Here is a 13998-nt window from a genome sequence, read left to right as displayed (position 1 = left end):
TGTCAAACGGCTTCTGCTCTGCACCAGAGCAGGGAGAGGAGAGGCTAGAAAGGGAGGGGAGGGAGGGGTCGGTTTGACAAGTAAGGGTGCTTGTGAGGTCAAAACAGCGGTTTGGTTGGTCTCAGGACGTTGTGTAAACACAATCCAATAAAAAAATACTAACTTTGAAGCTGAAGAAATAACCGCACTAGTATAAAGGCTATACACTCTGTTAGTTATGAGAGGGCCCGCGAAATCTAGCAACAGGGGCAGCCGAAATCTAGCAACAGGGGCAGCTATGAAAAAAAATGAATAAAGCAGGTATAAAGGGGTATGATAAAAGACAGATTTAACCCTATATGTGTTTTGGTCTGGATGACTCCTTTAAACTAGTAAAAATTTAACATTTTAATTAAAAAAAAGGAGATAGCCACACAAAACACACCTCAACCAAAATGTAAATTTGATTTGGTGTTTAGTTGTTTTTTTCAGCTGTTTGTATGCCAAACTATAGTGCTATACATTGATTCCAGACCATTTTTGACAAAATAGTGCATTTTGAGAGTAAAGTTGAAAATCTTAAGACCTCTTCTCTTCCCTTCCTTTCCAGGGGGCCTAGCCGGTGCAGCCTCCAGGATCACAGGTGCTATGGCAAAGGGTGTCGCTGCCATAACGATGGATGAGGAGTACCAGCAAAAGAGACGGGAGATCATGAACAAACAGCCCAGCAGTCTGAGAGAGGGTCTGTCCAGAGGCGGCAAGGGACTGGTGTCTGTACGTACTGTATGATCAGCAGTATTGACAGGGTTGGATCTATCAATACCAGTGTATACTGACAAAATCCGGACAAAATAATTTTCAGTCTTGGGATTTTTTGGGGCTTTAACCCATGCAAACATCCTGTTACAGCCTGAGTAGCAGGAGGAGCATTGACCATATTCACACAGCAGCCATTTTTCACTTATGTCATACTAGTATAATCAAGTCACTGAGTTGGGGTAACACTTGTTTCTTCTCTCAGGGCTTTGTCAGCGGGATCACAGGAATTGTCACCAAACCTATAAAAGGTATGTGTAGTTTACACCTGTGACCTGTCACACATACAGATTGATGCCGCCTTCAATTTTGTTTCTTCACTGTTCCTGTTTGAAGTTATATGAAAGTTTAAGTCAAGATATTGTAAATAGGTGGGTGCCAGATGGCTCAGCCAGTTGGTGTACAGAAAATATGCTCCTTGTGAGAGCAAGGACTCGGGTTTGAATATTCTGCATGTCTTGTCTTGTCTTGTCTTATATGTCTCTCCTCTCTCTCTCTCTGCTGTTGGTTTCCTGTCCTCTACGCATGAAACATCTGATATGAAATAAAAAGCATAAAATGCCTCTACAAAAAAGAAATGTGTAAATAGGCTGGATAATTATCATGAAGCAGCTTATTGAACAGTGTATTGGTGTAAAGAGAAATAGACTGAGTTGGATTAGGGCTATAGAGGCTCTTTTTGGAATATAGTGTTTTTATTCCACAGGTGCTCAGAAGGAGGGTGCAGTAGGCTTCTTTAAGGGCGTAGGGAAGGGTCTTGTGGGAGCAGTGGCCAGACCTACTGGAGGCATTATCGACATGGCCAGCAGTACCTTCCAAGGGATCAAGAGGTGTGTGTGTGCGTGTGCATGTTACTGCATTGGTTGCACGGTTGGCCTAACAACAAACTAGAACAGGCATCTGGGTGGCCCAGTTCCTGCCTACCACTGTTATGTGGAGACTGGTTTGAATTTGGGGAGGGTGATCCCTGTTGCACTAGTGACTCCTACAGGTTGTCAGGTTGTTCAGCAAATCCACTATTCATTGTGCAGACACTGAGTGTACCTGCGGACTGCGTAGACTACACCAGTAATAAACGTTAGTTTAGAAGTAACTAGAACTGCACTCTGTCGAGGTGCCAACTTGTGCCTTGTCCACAAGTAGGCCAGTACTTGTGCGTCAGCCGTCAGCAGAGCGCGCCATAAGGTGCGCTCACCAATGGCATCACAACTGGCGTTGCCAGTGACACTTCTTATATACTGTACATACATAGTCCAGCATTCCCGGCATCACCGGTCCCTCATTGGCCGTTAATGATGACGTTGCCAGAAATGCTGGTCCCTGAATGAGCTAAGGGCTTAAACAAACACATACGTGGACATACCTAGATACGGGCTTAAACAAACACAGACATACCTACATACGCAGCCGAACGCAGTACTTGCGCGCTCTTAATTTAGACTATAGCCATGTTGTGTGCAAGTAAACTATTTGACTGTATACCCCCTGACCCAATCTCAATAATCTCTTCATTCAACACTGACCTTTTGAACCATGAACCCATGGGTCCTGCGTGTTTCGTATTGAATTGTATACTTGCATCACTAATGTATATAGACTAGTCACACCCAATATAAATATATATGTAGTATAAATTGCTTAGTCTTATGATATGTGTGTGTCTTCTCATTCAGAGCGGCAGAGACTTCACAGGACATTGAGTCTCTGCGTCCTCCTCGCTTCATCCACGAGGACGGGGTCATACGACCATATAAGGAGAGGGAGGGTCTCGGTAGTCAGATGCTTCAGGTAAGACAGGGATATCCCTCTCTCCCATCATTCACCTGGCCACGCTTAAGACTGTGGTAAAAAGATGAATTATGTTTTCTGTTTTTACTACTTCTGACTGCTGTTCCAGTTTGCTGTGACTTAAATGTAGCTTACAGTAGTACCTTGTTCAGTTGTAGAAAAATATTTATTAATTCTATTATATTCCATTTCCATCCTCATATCCTGTCCTCCACACCCCTAGTGTGCTTTCTATCTCTCTGTTGGAAGTTGATTGTTTTAGTTTTTAGACTGCCAGTCTGTATGTAGCCTTATTGGTAAGGAAGGAAAAGAATACTGGCCCAATGCTAACAGTTACTTTACAACAGTGGTTCTCAGACCTTTTAATTTCAAGGAACCCACAACTCTTAACTTTTTAGCCGCCGTTGACAGTCCTCACCGTCATTGAAAGGGTTAATACCATGGCGCCGTTGACGGTGAGGACTGTGAATCTTACTGTATATACAGTAAAGATATGATTACTTACTGTACGTCGCTCCGGTCCCGCCCGCATCGGTAATGTCGGCGATTTGTTTACAACGCACGTTGGGCGTGCACGCGAAGTGAAGCTCCTCAATGTTAAGTCAATGGAGAGGCCCATAAAGAAACTTCATTTAAACAAAATAGCCATTTTGAGACATTTTGCAGCAGATCTAAATGTAAACAAGGCACAAGGCAGGGCGCAGCCATCTTTCCTCTTCTTGTCCCACACTGTCATGTGACTAGATGACGTAATCGTTGCCGTCAAGTGATAATCCAAAAAAACAAAAACAACCCCCTTCCAGCCCTTCAAAATAATAGCGGCGGCCTATGGAGGAAACTGCGTGGCGCCGAGGCACCAAGCAACCTTCAGATTAAGAGGCACTAGATGTGTTAAAGATCTGTAAGGGTCCATTTTGGAACCCCCTCAAATGAACCCTGAGGATCCCTAGACCCCACTTTGAGAACAACTGCTTTACAAGAATGATTGAGGAATACACGCGCGCGCACACACACACACACACACACACACACACACACACACACACACACACACACACACACACACACACACACACACACACACACACACACACACACACACACTGCATGCATTGGTTTTGTACACTTATTAATTCCATATCCTTAAAGGAGAATTCTGTTCTATATCGCTTTATTAACTTTTTTTGAAGTTATTGTCTCCAGTGGTCCAGGTGTTGTTTTTTTCAAGAAACACAATATTGTCCATTTTGGTCAAAAAATTCAAAGATTTGCACAAATTGTCAAGATTTTCCAGAAATAGCAGAGCTAAAATCTCGCAGCGTGGCACTTGTTTTTGTACAATGTGGTTGCTAGACCAACAGTGTATGTATGAAGGGGAGATATTGGCAGAAATGTTTATTTAGGAGCGATGGAATATGTGGATTTGCATATGCCCCCACTGCTCCCGTTTTGAGCTGTAGTCGGGTCGGCCAAAATGGGCAATATTGTTTTTTGAAAAAATTACCACTTTTTTGGGGGGAAAAAAAGGTAAGAAAGCAATTCATAACAGAATTCTCCTTTAAACATTAACCATAACCAGTCTAAGTCTAGCCCTTACTCCAACCTAATCCTAACCTTCCTTAACGTTTTGAAACTGCAGGCAAATCTAATTGGTTTTAACCCCAATTATACAGTTGTCCTCTATCAGCTGGGGTCCAGAATTTGTCCCAGAATGTGGCCTATGTCAGGAATGCATGCATGCACGAGCACACGCATAGTTATATGCCAACATTATTGGCCATTTGGTAAAATATTCTACATTCTGACAATTGTTTGTCAGAATGTAATTTATTTTACTCCAGAGCTACAGCTGTGTGTCATAACATGCAGTAGTTGTTGTTGGCGTTGTTGTAGTACCTCAGTATATGGTAGTACCCGGATGGCTGTTGCCAGGCTTTTTATTTTTTATTTTATTTTTGTAATCATGCAATTATTTCTCTCCTGTCCTTTAAAGGCTAATTTATCCTTAGCTGCACAACCCTTGTGCTGAACAGAATTTATTGTGTGTTTGTGTTTTGTGTGCACGGGGCTTTAAGGGTTGTGTGACAAAGTGTAAATCGAGTCTTTGGCAGTAGTTTGGCATTACTATATATACTAAAACAGTGGTTTGAGCCAAGCCTTTAGAAGGTTAGCATATTGTTGTGAATGTAATTGAATGGCTGTGTTTAAAGGGAGTGTAACTGTGTAAGTGATATTGTTTGTTGAAATAAGTGTTAAATAGCTCTATATTCAAATAGCATCATTGCTATTACCAGGTGCATTTGTTCATCCTATAGTTTGTAAAAAGTTGTTTCAATGTAGTTTCTCCAGCTCTTCAGTAAACAGCAAAACATATAAATCCGTTTGGGATGCCAATTTCATACTTTCAACAGAGAGGGCTCACACAGGATACATGATAAATAACTGAAATCGGAAATCTCCCTAAATCTTAAACCTTAAAACGGATTTTCTGTTTACTAAAGTTTACTTATACCCCTTTAAGTAACTTGCTGCTTGAAAGCATGGTAATGCCTGTAGCTTAGGATAGGACAGAGATGTTGAATGGGGATGCTCTTGTGAAGTTGTGTAAATGTTTATATTTATTATGTTATGACAATCATTTTAGCCATACTGCTAGGTGTTGTGAGCTGTAGTTGCCGTCTGTAGTAACCAGTGGTTGTAATTTTTATGTTAACCTAACAACCTGTGGATAAGCGAGTCAGATTTACACATGCAGTACTGTAGGCTCCATAATGATGCTTAATGCTATGGCACCTGAACACAAGATTAAAAACAATCTCTTATGCTAAAATCTCTACATTGATTCCTCAGAAAAGTTAGATGAAAGTTAAAAATATATAAACTTTGAAGAAAGAAAACATATGATCATAGTTTGATTTCATTAGATTTTAGTAAGTTGAAGTTCAGTTAAATCTTTGCTAGACATACCTTTTTAAAACACTAATAGTATTAATACAATCTCAACTCACACTTGGCCAGACCTCATTCTGCAAAACATTACTGTGCATATGGTGTGACAGCGCAGCATATAGGCTAGACAGATGGTATTCTTTCAACTCTGATCTCAGAGCTGTCTTGTCTCTTGTCATGTCCATTAGATAGCATAGAGGAGAGACAGATCGTATTCCTCTCTACTTTGACCTCAGATCTGTCTTATCTCTTGTCATGTCCATCAGATAGCATAGAGGCTAGACCGATCATCTCTACTGTGATCTCAGATCTGTCTTGTCTCTTGTCACGTCCACAGAGGAGACTGCTCTTCATTGAATGGATTATGACTGACACATTGGATGAGGATGAGGAGGATGAATGAGCATGGGGAAGATGAAGTCAGCTAGAAGGGAATTTCTCAGTGCCAGCGTTAGATTACGTTTGATTTATACTAAGTTGTGCGGCGGAGTCTCGCACTGAAAACACTGATCTACATGCTAATCTGCTATTTTCGGTGCAAGACACGATGCACAACCAAATATAAATCAGGCTTTAGAGCTCATGCTCTTGTGTGTCAGTAGTTAGATACTGGCATACAGTATGTAATGAATGAGACTTTTGAACAGACCACAGAGTATTCAACTTGTATTTTTATGTTTTGGTCTTTGTAAAAAAAAATATATGTTTGTGTCCATTTATGATATAATTTTATCCATGTATCTTTTTGTTTTTCATCATTTTAAAGTCCATTTTGCAGATTGTTTATTTTGCCCAATATACTTTTTTCTTTTTCTTTTACCATGGCCAACTGGTGTAATACACCATACTGTACAGAGTACAGTATATTATTGATTTGACACGAGCAATGGCTTCAGTTAATCTTGATTATTTAGAATAGGTTTATGTTTTACTGCTGACAAATGACCTAAAAGGTTGTAGGTCAGTTAATTAACAATTGCACCATACCAGCACTATTGACCATTTATGAGTAGTTTCTAACCTGCAAATTGGACTTTAAATCGAGCCTAATTATTGCTTTGACCTTTTTATTATTATTATTATTATCATTTCCATCCATTCATATCTCACCACTGTTGATGATTTAGGAGATCTCAAAAAGCTAAGACTATAATGTTCAGACTTCAGAGTAGACAAATTCAAGTAGACAATTCTGTCTTGTCTTCTTTCATCAATGTCCTGTTTTCACTCTGTTAAAAAGTCACTGCCATGTGCCATCAGTCACTTTCCTCTCTTTCCCAATAAAACATTTTTCATTTCATTTTCTATTCTACCTCACATTGTCTTGGTTTCATCTCCATTCTTCGCCATCTGCAACACACACTATACAAAAACACTGGTCAAGTTTTAGAAGGGCATACTTTAGTACCTTGATGCATCGTTTCTCCCTTTAGATCATAGGCTGTGCATTTTATCAAATGTTTTATCCATGACTATATTATTTAGTAATTAGTACATTTTTATATGAGGCTTTCGGTTTCACATTTAACACATTTAGTATAATTGTGTCGTGGGTATTCTTAATTGTCTTATTGTATGATTCATTCTTTCTCTCTTCCTCCAGAAAATTGAGAATGGACGTTTTGCAAAGTATAGATATTTTGCTCACGCCAAGATCAACGACTCTGACTTCCTTATGATTACCAAGAGGTGGGATCATCACATTTCTGGCTTTTTAATTATAGCACATTTCAAACCCTTTATTTAAAAAGTGGGTCTCATTTACAAAATGTTATTGTTAATACAGTATGTATGCAACTTATTTTTTTATGTGAACTAATTAGTTCCATGTACTTATCAAGCTTAGTATATGAACACATTTCACGTACATCAAACTTGGATGCAGATAGTTGAAATCATATTGTGTGTTATGTTGATTATCGTAAAATTGGTGACATGTAAAATACATTGTTTTTTTTGTTCTGTGAAGTATAAATTAGCCCTCATGGACTTCTGATTCTCACTGCCTTGTGTCACCTAACCTTTATATAATGATTTTATCTACGGCCTTCTCTCCTACAACAGTGGTTCTCAACCTGTGGGTCGGGACCCCCAAAATATTTTGGGGGGTCCCCAGATGAATAACTTAATGTGAAACATAGTTTTCTCACTCAACAGTAAACAAACCAACATAACTTTTAAGTGTATAGTGGGTATATGCCCATTTCTAAAATGACAATTTAAGGACTATGTAATACCTCTAAAATGATAAATTAAACTTTGGCCAAATTGTCAAATATTAGAGACAGAAATTGTGAAAATAGCCGATCTACATGTTCACAACACCTCGCGTTGCGAGGCGTTGTGAGCACGTAGATCTGCTATTTTCACAATAGAACCGTGTTATAAAAAATGTAATGCCTCAACTCTTAGTGCTTGTCAGGGTGGGTGGGTCGCGTTGCGAGGCGTTGTGAGCACGTAGATCTGCTATTTTCACAATAGAACCGTGTTATAAAAAATGTAATGCCTCAACTCTTAGTGCTTGTCAGGGTGGGTGGGTCCCCAGTTAAAATATGATTATTTTGGGGGTCGCGGCCTGAAAAGGTTGAGGACCACTGTCCTACAAGGTATTTTTAGCTCAGTGTGATTTTTCTCTCCAGGGGTATCTTCTTTGTAACAAGGGGCACATTTGGTCAACTAACCTGTGAATGGCAGTATCTGTTTGATGAGTTCACCAAGGATCCACTAATCATAGAAGAGAGACGCCTTCGCATCGAGGCTAAGGTACAAATGAAAACCCATTCCTATCTTTATGCTGTAACATACTGCTCTCATAGTGTTTTGATGGCACCGCATTTTCAAATAATTTGTTGTTGCGACATATGGTTGCAGTTTACTATAAAAACCGGCAGATCCTGTCCGTCGGTCAGTCCGTCTGTCCGTAACACCTCAATGTCTATAGCTGACCTGTACTGACATCACATTGTTGACTGTCAAGACTGCTGACTATCATCACCTGGATCTCCATATATGAAGATCACGACACTGACCTCATCAGTGTCGTGGAGACGACTGGATCATCACCTAGATCTCTATATGGAGCTGACCTCTACATCTGATTCCCAGATGATGCCCTATTAGGGCAACCACACTAATAGAATCCCTTTTATGCCCATCAATATTAAGCCCATATCTGGGAATGCCCTAGCTGACCTGTTCTGACATCACAGTGATAACTCGTGCCAAAGCGCTCATGTGCACGTGCCCATGTGCCTTAAAGGGCGAGGTCAATTCTACAGTGTGTTGGTAAGCAACATTACGACTGCTTTATAGAGTAAACATGCTCTATATTGCAGACATGGCTTTGGTGACATTTGATAGCCATAATCGTTGCATTGGTAAAGGCAGCAGTTGTAGCTGCAGCCAATACAGTATCTTCATCAAAACCTTATGGACCTAGTTTATCATTCCAGCTTTTAGTTTTCAAACCTGAAACCTAACCTTCTCAACAAAATCATGTTCCCAATCTTGCAACCGTTAAACCACTGCTCAGGCGGATCACTTGGTCCATTCAATGCTTAACTCTGCACTGTGCAAATTAGAATAATGCCCTACTTCAGTATCCCAATTAGCCTGTTAATGCTGATTATTGTGCTTAACCAGCTGTCATTGTGTTTCACAGGAGAGAGTCAAATCGGTTTTCCATCCCAAAGAGTTTGGCAAGATAATTAATTTCAAATCAGCGGATATAGCAAAGGTATGTAGTACTCATTTTATGTAGGTAGTGAATCTGTTGTATCAAGACTGACAAATGATTAATTTTATTATTTGTTTAAAAAATGCTTGATTGTTTGATATTTAAATGGATGGATTTAAATGGTCATGTTGTCGGGAACCTACCAACACAATATCTGCGTTAAAAGATGCCCACTTGACAATCTGAATGACATATGAATGAACACTTAACCTCATTCCTTGAACACTACATGAGCCAGGGGTCTTCAAAGTTTTCAGGCCAAGGACCCCTTAGTTGAGAGTGAGATGAAGCAGGGACCCCCACAACCTTTTCAGAGATTACATACAGTTTAATTTGACAGCACAATTATCAGTGTATTTTGGATTCATGTCAATTTGTTTTCATATATTTAACCACTAATAGTTAATACTTAATACTTAAGTCTTCTCTTTTTCCCCTCTACACCAAAGCTCTTTGCCGAAAATAGACGATCTACAAGCTCACATCGCCTCGCGCTTCGAGGCGTTGTGAGCTTGTAGATCGGCTATTTTTGGATAAAGTTATCAGAATATGGACACTAGTGTTCAAGTGGTTAATATAAAAAAGGAGAAAAAAACTTTCTATCACACAAAGATTTGGAGGACCCTCTGTAGTAACTCTGAGGACGCCCTAGGGGTCCCGGACCCCCTGTTGAAGACCCATGACATGAGCCAATTCAGAACTTAACATTGGCCATCGTACCACTTTAATCCTATATCTACAAGTTCACAATACATCACGTCGTGGCGCATTGTGAGCTTGTAGCTCTGCTATTTTCAAAAGATCTTGGTCATTTTTTGAATATTTTTGAAACATTTTAACAGCACAAATCTTGTATGTGGGTCCCTGGCACAAAATATTTTCAGATTGGAAAAATTGCATATTCATTTGTATTTCCTTGATATGAAAAAGTTAAAGAACTATTGTGTTAGTGGTTATATTACTATATATTATCTATTTAACTATTGCTTATGGTACATGTGTTTTGTTCTACTTCCAGTGGGTTCTTGCTATGTTGGAGGAAGCCAGGGAGACTTTACCCAAATGCTGACCGATGAGCAACTAACCAACCAAAAAAAATTAAAGACCACACACTCGGGCTCGCGTGCGCGCGTGCACACACACACACACACACACACACACACACACACACACACACACACACACACACCCTGTGTGCCAGTGCCTTTTTTCTTTGCTGCATGGCAGTTTTGTTTATCTGCATTACCTGTAATGACCAGTGGTTGACACTATATTCTGACTGTTAAAGACTGCGTGCAAAAGAGTGAGTGCGTGAGTGCGTGTCCGAGTGTGTGTGTTAGTGCATTTGCATGTGTGTGCATGCCTATGAGTGCTATAAAGGAGTATACACAACAGTACTCCATACAGTCTAAGGGAGCAACTCTTGTCAACTTTGAACTTTCATTTACATTGAAGCTTGTTTCTTTATTTGCCACAAATTCAAACTAACATGATCTTCTGATTGCTGTTAAACCTGCTATTCTAGAAACAAATATAAAGTTTTGAATATTTCAGGTTATATTTAACTCTAATGTACTGTAGAAGCTACTCTCTCCATCTCATTGCATTCACGTACCATTACAAATACAGTATGTTTGAAAAGGTACATTGAACAGTGCAACAAGGCCAAATCTAATTTATATTTTAACACTGTGTTAATGCCTTTAATGACGTTAATGTTCACTGTTTATTTTCTTAGTTTATTTAAAAGGGAAATGTCTTGTTCACCAATGAGGGAGAGTATAAATTCATAACACATGTAGTGTAAGATGTCAACATTTTCATCAAACCTTTGCTGTTTTTCTATGTTTCTGCAAAATATGATTAGTGTGAGATTTAGAGATGCATGCTATTTTTATACAGTCCATATACAATGCTTATCAATCTGTGTATTGATCTCAAATAATCCCATGTGTGTGTGTATATAGATTCAGTATACAGCCTCACAATGTAGTCTATGAAATTGTAACTTGGTGATTTTTATGTTTTTATACCACTGGTATGCAATGCCAGCTATGACAACAACTGTTATTACCATCATGTGTTCTCTAACTTATTTTAAAGGTTTGCTTTGGTGTTGGGTTCGCTGCAATTAATGTAACTAAATATTACTGTTGCCTTTGTCAACAATTTATTTTTCTGTGAATTAACATAATCTCGTGCCATTTTTAGAAAAGAAATAAAAGTTATACTATACATGTTTTATCGTATCTTTGTTTAGCTACAATGTATGTACTGTATGTAGCCTACTATGTTTTGCCCTTTGTGTTTTTACAAATGAAAACAGATTTTTCAAACAACTAAAATTTATTGAAATCTAATATACATTTAATACAGCATAGACAATTCAAACAGGGGGGAAATGAACCCCCAACGTTAGGAAGCAACTAGAGCTTTTTCAATAGCAAAACGGTACGATTTTCTATTTACAGCTAAAATAATGAGTTAAAAATAATTTTGTCTTCGGTTATTCGTACACATGGCTTGGATACATTTTCTACACATAATCAAATATGAAAAGAAAAAAAAATAAGAAAACTACCAATTCTCAAATGTCATAAAAAAATATAGATAAAATAGTAACACACCATAGTTATATGATACAGTAAATAAGTTATGTAAACTGGAAGGTGCATCATTGACATAAATAACATTGTCTTAGAGTAGTATATGAAACGATTCCTTCTCACTATATGTTTGTCATGACACAGTTAAGTTCAAAGAACATACAGACCAGATCTAGGGACTTCTATCAAACAAAGCAACCTGTACAGAGAATCAATAGTTTTGGTCTGCTTGTTAAAGAACACACTAAGAAAGGACTTGAAATCATTCTTATGTTTAAACCAGGGGTCTTCAACAGGGGGTCCGGGACCCCTAGGGGGTCCTCCAAATCGTTGAGTGATAGAAACTTTTTCCCTCCTTTTTTATATTGACCACTTGAACCCTAGCGTCCGAATTCTGAGAACTTTAGCCAAAAATAGCAGATCTACAAGCTCACAATGCCTCGCAGCGTGAGGTGTTGTGAGCTTGTAGATCGGCTATTTTCGGCAAAGAGGTTTGGTGTTTGGAGCAGACAGAAGTACAGAGTGAAAGGTCAAGTTTATTAAGTACAGACAGTGGTTAAATATCTGAAAACACAAACTGACATGAATCCAAAATACACTGATGATTGTGCTGTCAAACGATTAGATATGGAATCTATGTACAGGTTGTGGGCGTCCCTGCTTCATCTCTCGCTCTACTAAGGGGTCCTTGACCTGAAAACGTTGAAAACCCCTGGTTTAAATCATCATAGAAAGAGAAAGTGAGCCTTTCTATTCTCCCCATTGCTGGTGCTTCCTGATGCTCCTTCACCTCACCTAATTCCACACCTCTCTTCTTAGCTCCTTTCATGTCTGTCACTTGTTCCTCTTTACACCAGGTTGAACTCTTTCAGATTATGCTGCAGGATGGTGTCTTTGACTGCTACAAAGACAAAGCGGATGTTCTCTGTGTCCGTGGCGCAGGTGAAGTGGGGGTAGCATTTCCTATCCTTGTCTGGGTTTTGTTCCTGGTACATCTTCAGGATGAACTCTTGCGCTGCTTTAGCATCCTTCTGCGGACCTGAAAAATCAGGGCGGGCAAATCAAACTGTCACTGCTGGACTCATTCTATCACAGCTGTCCTCAGCAGATTCGATATTGTTTCTGTCAGGGAGAAACCTTGTACACAGTCCAAAGCTGTTACTTTTCAGGAAATGGAAAAGAATGTTCAGTTGTAGTCATTTAGTCACACAAGTTCTTGTTACTACTATTCATTAGTTAAATATTTATAAATCCCAAAGACAGACTTGAGCACTTTCAACCTGGTATCCCTTGTCGGCATTCGAATATAGGCAAAAATCGTTCAACATATATGATCTGTTGTAAGCTTGTAGATTACTCAATCTTCACTTAACATTGTCCAGCTATGACGGAGGGCATGCATTTATGAAGAAAATAAAAGTTAAAATATGATGTTACAAGGTTTCCACTTGACAGCGATGACCTCATGCCAAACATCTTTCCAGTCAGTGTGCAGACAACAGCATGAAAGCTAACCTAACATGTGTCTGATATTTTACTACGGAACAAAATACAATACCCTGGAAAATGTTCACTATTTATGTAGAAATAGCACAAGATATATGTGCAGTAACATGTTACTACAATAATAAATGTAACCCCCATTGTACATTATCTTTTATGTATAAATAAGTTGCCCATTAGCAAGTATGAGTTAATTGCCACACACTGGATGCTCACAAACACACCTTCTTGTACCTGTTTAGGTAAACATTTGGCTCCACCATAAGTCACACACTCCAGTAGTTATGTTTTGCAAACGACACCATCGTACAGTCCCCTAATTCACACAAACAAACCTGTGAATTCTGGGAAGTAGTCGGCTATGTGAGAGTACATGATCTTCTCCTCAATTACGTCAGTCTTGTTGAGAAAGAGGATGACAGAGGAGCTTTTAAACCACGGGTAAGTGATGATAGTCTTAAACAGAGCCTTGCTCTCCTCCATACGGTTCTGAAAGGGATACAAATCAGTTTCTGAATTTCACAATAGCTTTCAAGAGAAAATTGCAATACAGTTAAGAACTTTGTTCTTACGATGTTCCACATGTTATAGTATTGTAAACATTCTTTGTTACACAGATGT

The 13998-nt window shown here is 39.1% G+C and overlaps 2 protein-coding genes across 7 annotated transcripts in view; one reads left to right on the top strand and one right to left on the bottom strand.

The window, feature by feature from the left end:
- vps13a (vacuolar protein sorting 13 homolog A) overlaps window positions 1–11400 on the top strand; it is a 63203-nt gene extending 51803 nt beyond the window's left edge. For 5 of the 6 annotated variants that reach the window (XM_080739287.1, XM_080739283.1, XM_080739284.1 and 2 more), the window contains 8 exons: window positions 590–753; window positions 1001–1046; window positions 1502–1625; window positions 2469–2583; window positions 7136–7221; window positions 8172–8295; window positions 9194–9268; window positions 10287–11400. In XM_080739287.1, the coding sequence (XP_080595413.1) occupies window positions 590–753; window positions 1001–1046; window positions 1502–1625; window positions 2469–2583; window positions 7136–7221; window positions 8172–8295; window positions 9194–9268; window positions 10287–10337 (785 nt within the window). In that variant the 3' untranslated portion in view covers window positions 10338–11400. Of the gene's footprint in view, window positions 1–589; window positions 754–1000; window positions 1047–1501; window positions 1626–2468; window positions 2584–5869; window positions 6686–7135; window positions 7222–8171; window positions 8296–9193; window positions 9269–10286 lie in introns of those variants that run through there. The other variant, XM_080739285.1, reaches the window with a different exon arrangement.
- Window positions 11401–12722: 1322 nt separating this feature from the next.
- Window positions 12723–13998, bottom strand: part of LOC308296384 (guanine nucleotide-binding protein subunit alpha-14-like) — a gene marked incomplete at both ends in the record, with an annotated part of 12108 nt that continues 10832 nt past the window's right edge. The window contains 2 exons of the mRNA XM_080739651.1: window positions 12723–12913; window positions 13713–13866. Coding sequence (XP_080595777.1) covers window positions 12723–12913; window positions 13713–13866 — 345 coding nt within the window. The remainder of the gene's footprint in view (window positions 12914–13712; window positions 13867–13998) is intronic.

The sequence above is a fragment of the Nannobrachium achirus genome (genome assembly GCF_963921795.1).
Source record: "Nannobrachium achirus genome assembly, chromosome: 12".
NCBI classification, from domain to species: domain Eukaryota; kingdom Metazoa; phylum Chordata; class Actinopteri; order Myctophiformes; family Myctophidae; genus Nannobrachium; species Nannobrachium achirus.
This window is presented reverse-complemented; position numbering and strand designations above follow the sequence as displayed.